This window comes from Eucyclogobius newberryi, unplaced genomic scaffold (assembly GCF_026437365.1).
Source record: "Eucyclogobius newberryi isolate DKJ021-1_F unplaced genomic scaffold, fEucNew1.0.hap1 SCAF_6, whole genome shotgun sequence".
Lineage (NCBI taxonomy): Eukaryota > Metazoa > Chordata > Actinopteri > Gobiiformes > Gobiidae > Eucyclogobius > Eucyclogobius newberryi.
This window is the reverse complement of record NW_027316278.1, coordinates 19,337,283-19,353,488: the sequence shown is the minus strand read 5'-3', so window position 1 is coordinate 19,353,488 and position 16,206 is coordinate 19,337,283. Positions and strand designations below refer to the sequence as shown.

The following is a 16,206-nucleotide window of genomic DNA, read 5'->3' as shown; positions in this document are numbered from 1 at the left end:
TGCAATGCTGCTCTGTGATTGGTTCCAGTCCCATCTGTGGGCCCTAAATGCCATGTGATTGGCCTGTTACACCCCTGGTGCGGACTGCAAACCAATCAGTGGCAGCCTAACAAGATGGATTCTCAAGAGGTGAACTGACAAAAATGTCGAATTCATTTAGCTGGCAAGTGTACCCATTGGTTCTTCACAATTCAGATTACGCCCAACCACTTTAGGTCGGTCAGGAACAACATCTACTACAAACCTCCATTCAAAAACAATAACCCTAAACACGTCTGTATAAAGCAATCCCCTACACACGTTTGTTACGCTGTTGAAATGATGTTTGCTGCGAACACCTACACCACTCTCTCATAGCAAATGGTGAATCACACAGTAGGAAAAAAGTGTGGCCCCAGTGATTTACCTTAGTGAAATATAGAAACACACACATACGCCTGTGCATCCCAGCCCATCCTCAAAGACATTACTCACTGTCTCTGGTCGACTCCCTGTAGCCTTGAGCCCATGGTGTAGCAGCAGGGGAAGACTTGTTTTCATTGTTCCATTCTTCTTTTGACTTTTCTGTGTAATGCAGGACTCTTCAATATTCCCTCCGTCTGTTGGTTTGGGTCTGTCCTTTTCAAATACTTGAGGGACATTTCTAGTTGAAGTCACTGCTTTTTGGTGACCATTGCTTGCGGCCCTGCTTCGGGCCTTTTTTATATGGACATTTCACATTTTATCCAGCATGAGAGCCAGTGCCTGTGGCTGGACTTTGTGTCCGCAATGTCCTGGTCTTTTGGGACTAGTCTCAAGTTGAGTTTCCCCACACACTTCTGGATTGCCTTTCACAAAGTAACACATTGTAGTTTGGTTACTGAAATTGAATCAGTCTGCTGTTGGGAAGGCTTCTGAACTATAGAATTGTTTTGTCATGCATCTGCTGATTTACAACTGAAATATATTGAGATAAATCTAGTATATCCTTACATCCTCCTTCAATAGATTGGGATCTATCTTGACAGAACTCTGCACTGATAATGTGTCATGGAATAAGAAAATGTCCTTGGGAGGAGACATACACCGATGCTATTCCGTAACACATCGAGAACACAATTCAACTTAGAATATGAAACGACACAGAAATATCAGACATTTGTATGGCAAGCTTGGGAGAAAACGCGGGGACTGATCACGCAAGCTATGGTACGCAGCCTGCGTGATCCTCCTGCGTCTCACCCCGTTTTTTCCCATGCTGGTTGGTTTTATTAGATATTCTGGAATAGGCGGGTCACATTTCTCATTGGTCAGCCTCACATCAAGGCACTTGGTATTTTTCTGTAGAGATCAAGCCTGCAAGGGGGGGTGCAACTCCCCCCCCTGGGGCAACATTCTTTGGCCCATCTTTATGATACCTTCACAAACATGCAGTTTGTCACACACCCGTTCTTCTCTTAGACTAATGATGCAGATAAAATATCACTATTATGCAGATAAAATACATCACCGAAATATAATCATATATTCACATTTTATCACATTTCCCTCCTGTTTATCAAAGCATTAGTCTACTGTCTCATATGCCAAACACATTACTCTTTTCAGTTTTCAACATGTCTTTCATATAGGTGTTAAAATTACACTTTTACACTCAAAAAGTTATGCACAGTTCTCTAACATTGAAAACACTTCTTTTCTCTTGGCCCACAACATTTCTACAGCATTACTGTCCTAAATTTTGAGTCAGATTGGTCAATCTCTGTAATTTGACAAACAGACAATTTATCTTGTCTATAATTTTGTGCGGTGTGATGGGAAATATAGAAGTACAAGCGGAAAGCCCTTAAACCCGCTGCTCTCTGGTCAGTCAGTTTGACTCGTCAGGGACCTCTCTGGACACCCCAATAGAATCAAATATGTAGTATCAGGTGCTACTGGGACCAGATCGTCCACTAACCTCTCGACCTTGACCCTGCGGTATGGTTCTGGGTGATGCTGGTCTTTGTTATGACCATGGCTGGCCACAAAAGGGATACATAGGCACAACGTCCCACAAGTGTCCCCACACCACCATACGTCCTCGCTTGGTTCCTTAAGAGACCTTCTTCCGCTGCTCGCTTCGGTCACACCTATGACACATGAACTGGTACATTTCCCATCTCAATTCATAATCTCATTAACATTGCATGTAGTTATGTTGTAGCAGATAAAAAAGGCACTCTCTTAGTTACTGCAAACAACTGTGGCTGTATAATATGCCATTGTGTTTCTTCAGCTACTGTCATGTCAATTGTACATTTCACATTACACATTTCATAACCTTTCATGTTGATCACTTATTTTCTTCCCTCTATTTTCCCATTTACCGGTATACACAGTTGTGTATGTTGATCGATTGTCCCGATTGTCCCGATTGCATAATACAGGTGTTCAGCTCCCATATTATCGTCATCACTGTGATGATGATAACTGTTAATTCTTTTCACAGAGTATGGTACTCTGCGCACCGTAGCCTCTGGCTCTCGTTCATCGTAGCAGAGTATAGTACTTTCCGTACTGTAGAATCTGTCTCCCGTCCATTGTAGCAGAGTATCGTACTCTACCGTAGACTCTGGACAAAACTCATACAAACGAAGTCCTGCGTCTGCGATGTTATGGATCTGCCGCTGTGTTGTCCAGACATTTCTCTCACTTTCCCATGAGAGCACCCATGTTCTCGTCCCTCCAATGGTCGGTGTGAGGACGACACGGTGTGGCTCCGTCCACTTGGCTCGTCCACTTGGCTCGTCTCTGTAAACACCACATCTCCAACACGTTTTGCTGCGGTGATAAACAAAGTCTTTTCGACAGTTCAGTGTATTTCAAACAGTTTTCTTGTTTACATTTATTTTTTATTTTTTTTGTAATTATTGATTCGGAATGTTTGTTTACACGTACATATCCCTCCTTTTTGAGATATGGCCTTGCCCATTTCTCAAACTACTACATTTAAACAAAATTAAATAATCCAGATAGTTTACAACATTCACTAATCCAGGATGTAATCAAGGAAGAGATGGAATTGCGTCTGTCACTCCAACTCCGCAATGTCACCTCTTGACCTTTCACAGTTCAGTGGTCACATCCCTGGCTGAGCCCCCCCTTACACGGCGGTGGGCCCCCACCCTGTGTGTCCAATCAGTCTATGTGTGTAATCTTACACTGCCCAAACCTATCTGTTTTACCACCATTTGTTTCAAAGTGTGTGTGTGTGTGTGTGTGTGTGTGTGTGTGTGTGTGTGTGTGTGTCAAATACATCTAACTATAATAATTATCTCAATAATTCCCCGTTGAGCTGGCCTTAAGGGTCAGTTCACAACTTAGAATTCTTCATCACACATCTAATGTAATATGTGCTAATCTTCTATATGTGCTTCAGGTGAGTTTCAAACTCAATCTCTCACACCTGCTCATGTGGTGCTTTACAAACATTGTGTATTAGTTTGTTCTAGCAAGTCTATATGTGTATCACAATCAAAATGATTCTAAACCTTCCCCTTGTCCATAAGGCAAGTCTCTTTTATCAACCCGTTTTCCCCTTGCTGCCTACTTTCTTTGTCTTTTCTTTGTCTCTAATCACATCTTCCTCTCTGTCTTCCCCTCTGTCTCTCTCTGTCTTCCTCTTTTAACGGAGGAAACACCCATTTCCAAATTTCTAAACCTGCTTTTTCGTTCTCTCTTCACTTACTCTTACCCTCACTTGTAACCTGCTTTTACTTTCTCTCTTTCTTGTAGTCTAACCATCTCTTGCCTCCGTCCTGAGTCCTATAATGTTTAAGTCCTGTTATCACTGGTTTTCATAACTTCTATAGCGTCTAAATTTAGATGATATTGTCTTATTTAAATCTATTCAATTCTTGATTCAATCTCAACAATCATTCAGGTATTTACTTTAGAATGTCAAATTCTTTCCCTGTTAATGTTAACTTTTCCTATTACTCATCAGTCAACCCCCCTGAGGTGTAACCTCTTGGTGTCCCTGTGATCCGTAAAGATAACATCTGCTCCATCCTGAGTCCTCCAGATTCTTTGCCAGTCAATAGCCCCTTATCTCTGACTATCTTTCATGACTTGGTGTCCTGTTGTCACCCTGTTAGTTAATAAACACATGTATGTCCCATGTCCCCCCACTTCTGCGTCAATTGCCCTAGTTAATGACCCATTCATGTCTTTCCTGGGAGGGCATTGGACGTCACTATTTAACTTATTCCCTCACTTACGTCTACATGCAATACGAGGTTTCCTCATGATAATACAAATAAATAAGTTACTGATATAACTTTTACTATCACTTTACTTACTGCCCGTTCTACGCCTATGTCCAAAAACTTCAGTAGTCACTCATTTACCCACATTATCACTCCCCAGGCCCATGCCTGCATTTGATCCTAAATTTAAAAACACTTGTCTTTTCGTCCTGTACTTTCATCTCGTCATGCATTATGGTTACATAATAAGTCCAAAAAGATAATTTTCGTCAAGTCCAAAAATAAAACAAAACAAAACATAGGTTTGTTCTGTGCACACAAAAAACACGATACCGTAAAAACACAACTTTTGTCTTCTATGTCTGGGACAGGAAGTGTCCTGTCTTGTGATCACATTCCCCAAAATATTGGCCATCTATGAAAATCTGAATTCATCTTTATCTCTTACCAAGTTTAATGCAATCTTTATAAGTGATTGTTGTCAATGAAACAAAACCCTTAAAATTTGTTGAAATACTAAAATTTAAAACCAGCTGAGTTTAGTTTTACTTATTTCATCAGTTCAGAGCGTCCTCTGAACTGCTTTCTTCCCATTCTCCTGCCTTGTTGACCCCCCTTATCTCCGCATCTCTGCCACGTCATCTGAGCACACTGGAAGTCTCCCTCCAAAATCCTCTTATGACTTTTCCTTTGTCCTTTTACAGTTTGGGGTGATAATTTTGGCATTACGTGGTCTCGGTCGTCTGAGAGAAATGCTACTTGCTTTACAGTCACGGTCAATGTAAAGCTTCTAGAGAAAATTCCATATTAGATTCCTCCGGACATAAACGTGGTGTTTAAGATTCACCCATGACTACAAATTTTAGATCTCTCAGAATAACGCCTTGTGACCCTTGTAAGATTAATTGTGATTCTCACACTCGTTAGTGAATCACTTATTAATCCTCATTCACACATTCACACTTCTCTCTTACTTACTTCGCTCGTGCACAGCGCTTACATTCACACATATTTCCTCAGTAATATCAAACTGGGCATTTCCTCAGTAATACCTAACTGGGCATTTCCTCAGTAATACCTAACTGGGCATTTCCTCAGTAATACCTAACTGGGCATTTCCTCAGTAATACCTAACTGGGCATTTCCTCAGTAATACCTAACTGGGCATAAAAGCCTACGATATTTTTCCAGTAAATATCAAACTAATGCATAAAACGTTTTATGGCTAACTCTTTTTCACACACAAAGTTTTTTGTCTGACCTTCTTTTTTGTCTGAAACGACGCGCTCTCCTCGCGGAGAATGAGGTGCGATGGGCGGCCACGGGGAAAAGTGGACTTCTTTTAGCTGTGCACAGACTTCACCGATTCACCCGTCAATCTCCGCGAAGGGCAGCTGGTCGTCCGGCTCGATAGGACCAGAAAATGTCATGGAATCAGAAAATGTCCTTGGGAGGAGACATACACCGATGCTATTCCGTAACACATCGAGAACACAATTCAACTTAGAATATGAAACGACACAGAAATATCAGACATTTGTATGGCAAGCTTGGGAGAAAACGCGGGGACTGATCACGCAAGCTATGGTACGCAGCCTGCGTGATCCTCCTGCGTCTCACCCCGTTTTTTCCCATACTGGTTGGTTTTATTAGATATTCTGGAATAGGCGGGTCACATTTCTCATTGGTCAGCCTCACATCAAGGCACTTGGTATTTTTCCGTAGAGATAAAGCCTGCAAGGGGGGGTGCAACTCCCCCCCCTGGGGCAACATTCTTTGGCCCATCTTTATGATACCTTCACAAACAAATGCAGTTTGTCACACACCCGTTCTTCTCTTAGACTAATGATGCAGATCAAATATCACTATTATGCAGATAAAATACATCACAGAAATATAATCATATATTCACATTTTATCACATAATGTTTGTCCTTCCTACTGTTGTTGATCCTTTTATTGTCATCAGATTTCTGATATTTTGACTCTTCAAAATGGCCTAGGTGCATGGTATTTATTTTGGAACAACCAGGTGTTTTTTGTTTTAATACATTTGTGTGCATGTTTGATCTGCCCTACCTCAGATTTCATCAGGAATAATTTTCTTTTTATAGGTTTTGATCTATAATTATATAGTTATATACATGTTAAAGGCATAAGTTGATTAAACAAAGTATAACATTATAGTTTTACACAAAGTGTCTGGATATTACTTACTATAGCAACCTATAGGCAGAAATCTTTGGCCAAACTTAAGATTGTTTGCTTGGAATACCTCGATGCCCAATTATGAACCTTGTACTTGATCGGTTATCTTACAATTGCAGAGGCAAACAGCTGCGTTCCTGTGCATATTGCCTTCTAATTGAATCTTTCCAGAGCACGAGGAATCTTTCACAATCTGATGCGATCTGATGTTTTATATGTAAATGAGCAATTAAGACATTGCATTAGGCTTGTGGTACCTTTTTTAAATGATGGATAGTACATTGTTGACAATGCTGTTTATTTATTCAGTGTAGTGAGTAATGTCATACGTATTTTCAGAATTCATGATTCCTTTTCCATCTGTTGAGATGGTTTGTGTTTTGTCTCTTACCTTATTTCACTTTTGGATTTTAATGTTTGGAAATCCATCACATTTTGTATTTGATGTAGAAAAGTTGCTTTGTTTAGTTCCTAAAAATGTCTTATGAAACAATGAAACACAGCAAAGAATACCCTGAAAAGTGCATTAATGTAGCCAAAATACAATTTGTACACAGCGTAATACAGTGCTTTACAATCATTAACAACCAATAAAATCACATTACTAATGCAGATTCCCCATGTTTAGTCCACCTGCCAGAAATGTTGTTTTTTGATGGCTCTTTTAAGTTTGACCAGCAGATCTGCCTTTTTATCAGCTGCGCTTGCTCAGTAAGGTGAAAAAATACCCGCACAGCTCTTTAATAATCATCATGCACGTGTTGTAACTTGATGTTGTAAAAAATGTTGGCGTTAAAATAATGCCTGCAAAGCATTGGGGGAAGAATATTTTCATTAATCACCAATGGCTCATCATGCCATTTCTCCATGCTCAAGGCACTGAAGCAGAGGTACACGCAATGGTTCCTCTTTTCCTGATGATAACTCTTCTGTCCATGTAGTTTTAGATGATTGATTAAGCTGCTCTGAAATGTACTTTTGAGGGAGGTACACTGCCACCAGGAAAGATCAAGTGGAAGTATATTTTAGAGCTGTACGAGGCAAAAAAGAGGGATTGACTCTAGGAAACAAGTTGAAGATGGCTCATATAGAGTGGGAGAGACAGAAGATAAAGGTGAACCCGGTGACACAGGTATTCAGCCACAGTGTCTCCGATCTTCTGGAATATTCTAACAAATACCTGCACCTGGAAAACGGTGAACCCCAGTGTTGTTATCTACTGACCTATAAACTCAGTCAAGACCATCTGGAGCTTTTCTTCTCCTCTGTCATAGCCTGTGGTGGATCCAACCACAATACCACCCCCAGTTTACTGCAGCCTACAAACGTCTTCTTGTCCTCAGGCCTCAGGTGAGGACTGGCACAGGCAACTGTCTACTGTTGGAGAACACAGACATCTCAGAATCAGAATCAGAAAGGTTTTATTGCCGGTGTCAATGAACAAAATTCAAAAACATAGAAACATGCTTTGGTGATTCGGTGCAACATACAACGATGAACAATAATAAAAACAAGATAGATGTTATAGATAGAAAGAAGATGTAGAATCAAATAGGGCATGCATTGAAGAAAATCTATTTAAATTTACTATAAGATAAAAAAAAAAAATGCTTACTATGTAAACAAAAGGTACAGTTAAATTCATAGATGCAGTGCAGAAAGTGAACAGTGCAGTGAGTGATTGATTAAATTGTCAAAGTGGCAGGTGTTTAGAAGTGTTCATGAGTCCAGCGGCAGAGGGAAAGAAACTGTTCTTGTGGTGGGAGGTTCTGGTCTGGATGGACCGTAGCCTCCTGCCTGAGGGGAGCGGCTGTGATCCGACCTGCTCGTCCCAGAGCCCTGGAGACATACAGGTCCTGCAGAGATGGAAGTCTGCAGCCGATCACCTTCTGAGCAGAGGCACAATGTGCTGTAGTCTCTGTTTGTCCCTGGCTGTGGCTCCAGCGTACCACACGGTGATGGAGGAGGTGAGGATGTGTAAAACTGCACCATCATCTGCGCTGGCAGCTTGGCTTTCCTCAGCTGCTGCAGGAAGTACATCCTCTGCTCGGCCTTCTTGATGAGGAGCTGATGGTGGGCTCCCACTTGAGGTCCTGGTGATGGTGGTGCAGAGGAAGATATATCATTCATAATTTCATAAACAGACAATGTATCTTAGAGGAGCGCTTCAATGCCTTGAGTCAAATGTCATAGATTTATGGTAAATGTGGACATTTTTACCTGAACAATTATGAAAAGAAAATCAGATCTACTGCATTAGAGGAAAAAGTTCATCTCTTGGTTCAGGTGCATGTATTCATTGTTCATTCTGAAATACAAAAACACCAGATTTTATGCACAGTATTGATTAAAAAAAAAAAAAAAAAACAGCCAGCCTGCCTGTTGCACTGTGTACATTTACATGGCCTGTAAATAACAGATAACTACATGAATAAGATACTCCATAGTGGATATTATTTTTGACTAGTATTTAGTTAGTTAATCATTAGATTGCTGTTGTATTTGGTGATCTTTAACATTGTCTTTTCAATTTTTGTTTTAGCCACATTAGTTTGCCATTTTTGCATATTTTTTCTTGTCAAAACCTGCTGTGTGAACAATCCGATTTATCACATCAGATGCAACTGTTTACATGACATTTCAATAATCTGATCATTCCAGAAACCAGATAACTACTAGATGAGGTTTATTTGAAACCATGTATATAGCTATATAAAGTCCATTATGTAAACATAGACACTATAATGTATGTAATATAATGTCTACAACATATTTCAGTACACTGAAACGTATTAATGATGGTTGTATACATTTTAACTCATTCAACATTACTGCAGCTCGGTTGTGAGTTTCATCATCTCATGATATCGGATAACAAATTAGCATGAAAGCAAAGTGTAATTTGGAACTAGGCCATGAAGGCCCAAGTAGTTTCTTTGGTGCAGATGAATGCAGAACAGATTGTGAAGCTGACAGTATTTTGGGTCCAATAAAATGAAGTCAGAAAGAGAAAACCATTTGCTCCATTGACAAACATTAACCACAATAAAAAAGCAAATTTGACTTGGCAGAACATGGCTTAACTAACTAAAACACACTGTCCACATCATTTGACAAAGTTATGCATTCAGCAGCAGTGGTTTTTATCTGCTCCAGGGCACAGACCATGTGGCCGGAAGCATGAGCCCTAAGGAACGAAAGGAGGCGGGCTCTTAGAAATGAGGCTCGCAGCTGTCAATCAAACCTGATGCTAATGCTAACTTGGAAAAATGCTTCACCAGATTGCTCAGTTATTACTGTTCATAACTTGATTTACAAACAAAATATCATTATAAAATACAAGGATCCCATAGAGCTGTTTCATACAAATATTTTAAGGCCAAAATGACACTGCCTCACAGCAGTAGTTACAGAGATAAAACACTGATTTCCCAATAGAATTGAATGGGAAATTGGCTTGAGTTTACATAGTTACTTGCTATTTGGCATCTAGCGGATTCGCTATGTCCAGTGATATTGACTGTCTATGGCACAGGACTAATGTGATGGTACTTCCTGGTTCTAGTCAGGACCCTAGCAACAGCGTTCTGGATGTACTGCAGCTGTTTTACAGTTGGTGTGGAGAGGCCAGTGAGCAGGCCGTTACAGCAGTCTAACCTACTGGAGACAAACGCATGGATAAGGCTTTCCAAGTCTCTCCAAGTCTGGTTTAGACACTATATCAGATGCTATTGTTGTGGCTGTTAAAGTTCCAGTCTGAGTCCATTGCTAAAGGGTCACATTTATATAGCGCTTTTCAATTCAAGGCACTCAAAGTGATTTACATCAAGAAACCACTCTCCTATTTGCATACATTCATTCACACAAACACTCCAACTGAGCTATTGTCGCCCTGGATTATTACCTCCAGACTTGTAGAGAATGGAGGTGATAGCCGACACTTTCTTTTTTTTGTGTGTGGACCATAGACGATGACTTCAGTCCGAGTTTAGCTGGAGAAAGTTGTTCTGCATCAACACACTAAGCCATATTCATCAACATGATTAACATTTGTGGTGACCGAGAGGGGGCACAATATGAAAAAAAATAAAATGAGGAATGCCCACCAAGTAGGGGACAGCACAGAGCATGTTTGCAAGTAGATGGCGACTACATGGTGCAGATCAAGTATACAGTTGTGAGAGTGACAACCCCAAAACCAGTTATAATTTTAGTAATGGAACCTGCAAACGGAGCTAAGCCAAATGTTCAGCACCGCAATTCAGAGTTGGAATGTGAATGAGACGGACATGTACTGAATAATCCACGGTTTCAGCACATTGGAAATCTGCTTGATGTCCATTTTTGTTATTTTTGTCAGCTCGTATGACATGTTGTTTTTCCCTTATGTGAACTATAAACTATAATCCTATAGATTGTTGATGGAACGTCACCTTTGAACTATGCCTGGACAGTGTTTTAGAAATTGAGATCTTCCTCAAATGGCATTTGACTCAAAGCAGTCAAAGGCTAATCAGATACTTGACAACTGTAAGGGAGAGGAAAACCAGTCCCCTCAAAATGCAAATGTTGACAATATTTTAATCCTTTTGATAAATCAACATTTTGATTGTAATTATTTGTTATGTGAACCTGGTCAGTAAGTTAAACTCATACAAATACTAAATAGAAAAGATACATTATATATTACTTAATAGAAATGATTCAAAACTGTTCTGAATATAAAGGAACCCTTGAAATGCTATGCATAAACTCACGTTGACATTTGTGTTCTTGCTTTAAATCTCACTTCACATTTAGGTGACTTGTTCTTTGTCCTCTCGCAGAATGCTCCGGACCACTGGGCATGGAGGGCGGGATCATTTCCAACCAGCAGATCACCGCCTCTTCCACTCACCGTGCGCTCTTCGGCTTACAGAAGTGGTACCCATACTTCTCCCGGCTCAACAAGAAAGGCCTGGTCAATGCCTGGACCGCTGCAGAGAACGACCGATGGCCCTGGATTCAGGTACTGAAGCCTCACGACACGTCCTTTTGATAAGATGGCAGACTCACACAGACTCACACAGACAGTTATGGTTTAGGGCAGTGGTGGGCAATTATTTTCCTCCGAGGGCCATATTCGAATCTTGGCAAGTAGCGAAGGGCCGGCCCGCGATCATTGGTGTGAAAAAAAAAAAAAAAAAAAAAAATATATATATATATATATATATATATATATATATAACTTTTCTGTCAAATATAGGCTATTGAATCTATTATTTAATTCATTTCACATCATATTTATTAAGGATACTAGTGCAGACATATGCCTGAGGGCAAGCTTGGCGGGCCGGATGTGGCCCACGGGCCGTAGTTTGCCCACCCCTGGTTTAGGGCCTTTAAATATATGACCGTGAAGGGGATAATTTGTAGATTACATAAATTATAAGAAAGTCCAGTGGAGAAATGCAATGACTTTTTCCCTGCCTAGTATTTAAATGCAATTACAAAGTGTGTTCCAGTGGTGTTACATATGCAGGTGTGCACATGTGTATAGAAGAGCGCAAAAAGGTACATCTATTCTGAGCTGCATTTAAAGCGATGTGGAAATCGCTTTAAATGCACTCAACACTTTATAATCCCACATGGAAACTATGAATTGGTCTATTTCATCATTTTATTAGCGCAGAGTTGTTTGGCTGTATAGTGGAGGCACTTTTAAATAGGTTGCCTAAGGCGTCTTTCTACGAGAGCTTGATCATGCCAAGTCGGTTTTGGTGATCACAATATAGTCGTAAAATGAAAAAAAGAATTGTGACATTATTGACTGATTTTAATAATCATCATGCTCGTGTTGTAAGCCAAGTGAAACATGTTGGCGTTAGAATAAAGACTTTGCATATATTCTGATGGATTCCCTTTTCCATTATTTAACTGATAATTGTGACCATATAGAAGCAAAAATAAGTTCCTTCAATTCAATCTATTCTCCAAAAAAGAAAACCCTAAAACAAAGTGCTTTATTTATCTGGCTGTTTATGTCACATAACTAAAGTTTACTTCCATTCAGTAAGTTTGATTTCATAATGCTGTTCACATACGAGAGAAATGGCAATATTATGTTTATGAAAGCGAATTAAGAATTTCACCGGTGCATGACCACAGTGTTAATTTTAATAACTGTGAATAATTCTCTCTCTATCCTTCTCATACTAATCATAACACACAAATGTAGCCTTGTGGCATATCTTTTTCAAGATGTAATAAATGGAGTGTAATACTTCTGTAGAATCCTTTTTTTTTTTTTTTTAGGTATATACAACTGAAATATTTACTCACTTTGGGAGAGCTGATCTTTCCTACAGGCTTTGTTATTCTGACCATTTAGACTAATCAATATAATTTTAGCTTTTTAATCAATAACCATAATATAATTTAATTAAAGAACAAATGTAGTTGCTAGCCGCCACATTAGCTCTTAGTCCTCCTTTATGTGAAATGTATTTTTTTGCTAACACAAGCAGACATATTATATTGCCACACGTGAAAATAATCATTATATTAATAATACAAATCCAATAGTTCCAATCATTGGAAACTAAAGAACCCATCTTAATCTCATCTGTGAACTGCGTTTCAGATAGGTTCATATTCCTGTCTTTTTTGTCTTTGCATGATCAACATAATTGCTGACAGCAAGTTTCTAAAAGACTTATCTGATTTCCTAACGCACAGACGCTGAACTGTGAACAAAATAGAATCAAAAAATAAAGACAACACAGTGATGGGAAAAAGTCAAGGCACAAAAGCGTCGACAGGTTGGTAATGAAAAATAATTAATTGGTAAAAGCGCCGCAGATAAAGGCAGAGGAGGGAAACAGACAACCTGGCACATGGCTGAGGAGAGAATACCACACCATTCTGCCGCCTGTTTGACTTTAATGATGCCACGTGGGACGACATGAGAGGTGCTGGAGGCATCGCGCCGCTACAGAGGGGGCTGGTAATTGGGACGTGAGTACAGAGGTGTACAGTCATGTCAGTGATTTGGGATAATGCTAAGAAGAAGACGGCGTCACGAGGGTTTTGCCTATGTGCTGTTGCCCGTGGCATGGGGGACAGCATCTCCAGACAGATGACAAGCCAATCAGCCGAGATGTGTTCGTATGTGTACGCCATGTTAGCGGCCTCTGTTGGACGGATGTCTGTCAGACCAGCCTCCTCCTGTAAAACGCCTCTAAATAGCCCTGACAAAAGAGCGGAGCGCAGACTGTAGCATTGAATAATACATCATAGTGATTCAAACAGGCATGCTTTACTTGTGTGTGTGTTTATGAAGTGTGCATGTCTATATCTGGCACGCCACTTTGAGCCACTCACACAAAAAATTGCATTTGAAGACTCCAGGGAAATATGTTGCAGGTTTGACCAATATGAAGCAGAAAGTAGTAGCTGCTGCTGTAGTGAGCAGTGTTGTGAAATGAAACAAAGCAAATCAGCGGTGAAGCCTAAGAGGGCTATACATAATTTAATAGGAGCTAACCAGTTAATGACATAATGGAAGGACACAAGGCTCAGGCACGGGGACTGGCTTGTATGGGAAAGACTGCAGACTCTGTGTTTTGTGTCAGGAAGCCCACACATTGTTCTGGAGCAATGAAGACAAAACAAAGGATAATTGTATCGTCACACAATTAGACTTACACCTTAACACTTCAGAATAATGCAGCAGCAGCAGTGCAAAAAGGACATTTATAAAACCTATGATGACGTAAATAAATATTATTATTTTGATTCTATGCCTTCATACATATGCTGCAAACAGCTGCTATTCACAGATGTAATCAGTTATGTATTCCTTTGATTTTATAACAAAAATATCTTCTGTAGAAGCATTGAACCAGAAAAAACAGGTCCTAACTCTTAAGTTCTTGCGTAACACCCCCTGATGTTCATTGCTAAAGGTTTCACACTGAGCATGTTCTCATTTTAAGAACACACTTTAGAAAACAGGTTAAATCCCAAAATGCAGATACCAGGTGTTCAAACAAAGTAAAGAAATGGACTGTAACACTTTTGTGTGACAGACTGGTGCTGCATATACATGATTACATTACGTTATGTTAAAGCTTCACCATGTAACGATGTAGGTTTAATGCCATTCCCTGGAACATTACAAGAAAAGCTAAAACATCTCCATTGAGGCAAGCAGACCCTCCACTTTAAGTAACATAGAGAACCTTTAAATTCGATGTGGTTGTACTACTGCACCTCTGTGTGTGGTCCTCTGGTTTCTTTAGTTAGTTATTTATTCATTCAATTTTGCTCATACTCAATTATGGTTGAATTTTTAGTTGTTTTATTTAGCTGTATTTGTTATAATTTGATATCGATTTGCGTTTTGTGCTTTTTACCATTGCGTGAAACACTTTGTAAACGGCTTTATTTGTATAATGTGCAATAGAAATCAACTGCATAAGAATGGATCGCAGTGAGAAGACAATGACTCTGAATGAAGTAAACCTGTCATACGCACTGTGCTTAGCTGCTAACACACACTTCCCGAGTCTCCTAACACACTAAAGATGTAGAGGCCAAAGGTTTTGAAGTGAGGGATGTTTCCAGTGATCCCACAGTTAAACAAATGCATCACTATTAGCGCCCTGTGTGACAGAAGCGTGTTTCTGAAGGATCACCCCAATTAGCACGCCAATGGCCTTTTGGTGACAAGCTTTCTAATTAGTGAGAAGTATCCATCTGTGGCCAGAGTAAAGAAACGTTCACGAGTGGCTTATTACAGCGTGCGTCTCGAAGAGTGGTCCCCATGCATAATTAACGGCAATTAAACAACCGGACAATTCAAAGGTAAGAAAATATTCAGCTTGACTGCGTAGTTATTACGAAAGGGCAATGAATAAAACAGATTCAGTGATAAGAAAGATGTGCTGCACCCTTTTTTAACGCTTAACCTTCTAAATACTAGTGGATAATTTGCCATTGTTTTATGCCAGATGTCGTGCCTTCTGCCTCCTGTTCAGATTTCTTTTGGATTAGATTGGATCACTTCTATCGCTAATGTTCATTTTATGCTCTTGGCCCGTCACTCCGCCGCCTGAGAGTGGACATCTGTGGAGTGTTATTCTTCTGCGCATTAACAAAAAAAAACTGTTAGTGTGAATGTGCTGCTAAAATGATTAATGGATAGCTGTCATCACTATTTGTGGTCTTCATCGTTCATTTGTTTACAGAGAATGTCCAGAGAGTGCTTCAGTCTCTCTGCTTGGTTCCCCGTCGTGTGGATCTGTGACTCAGTGCTCCACGGCCCCACAGGCTTTGTCACGCTGTCATAATGAAGTAGGCTGTCGTCGACTGTCATAAGGTGTTAGGGAAAAATGTAAAATCACTCCTTTCCTCATTTTTAAACACGAAAACAGGATTGCAAGGTGGCCGAGGTTTCGATCCATGTTAGCGTTAAGAAAAACATCACTTACGGCCCCTGCCAGGAAGCTATTACTCATTCAAGCGCTATATATGAGTTAGCTTTTAAATGTCCACATGCATTGTTCCATCTATTATGTGCTTTTATCAATCCAAACTGGGCTATAAAGAATGTCAAATACAAGCTAATACAGTGTTTTGATGTCTGTACCACTAACATTAAAGGTGATTATTATTATTTTTTATTACAGTTATTTCATTATTTTTGGTGAAAAGTAGTATTTGTTATGTTTATATTAAATGTTGTATAGTAATTGCTTGTGGTATGAACAATGAATTTTAAAAGCTA

The 16,206-nt window shown here is 39.8% G+C and overlaps 1 protein-coding gene and 1 long non-coding RNA gene across 3 annotated transcripts in view; both read left to right on the top strand.

Annotated features, from left to right (window-relative positions):
- LOC140347147 (uncharacterized) overlaps positions 1 to 16,206 on the top strand; it is a 413,233-nt gene that overhangs the window by 346,425 nt on the left and 50,602 nt on the right. The window lies entirely within an intron of this gene.
- The window catches only part of edil3a (EGF-like repeats and discoidin I-like domains 3a), a 131,397-nt gene that overhangs the window by 76,467 nt on the left and 38,724 nt on the right, over positions 1 to 16,206 (top strand). For both annotated transcript variants that reach the window (XM_072432742.1, XM_072432741.1), the window contains exon 5: positions 11,264 to 11,445. In XM_072432742.1, coding sequence (XP_072288843.1) covers positions 11,264 to 11,445 — 182 coding nt within the window. The remainder of the gene's footprint in view (positions 1 to 11,263; positions 11,446 to 16,206) is intronic.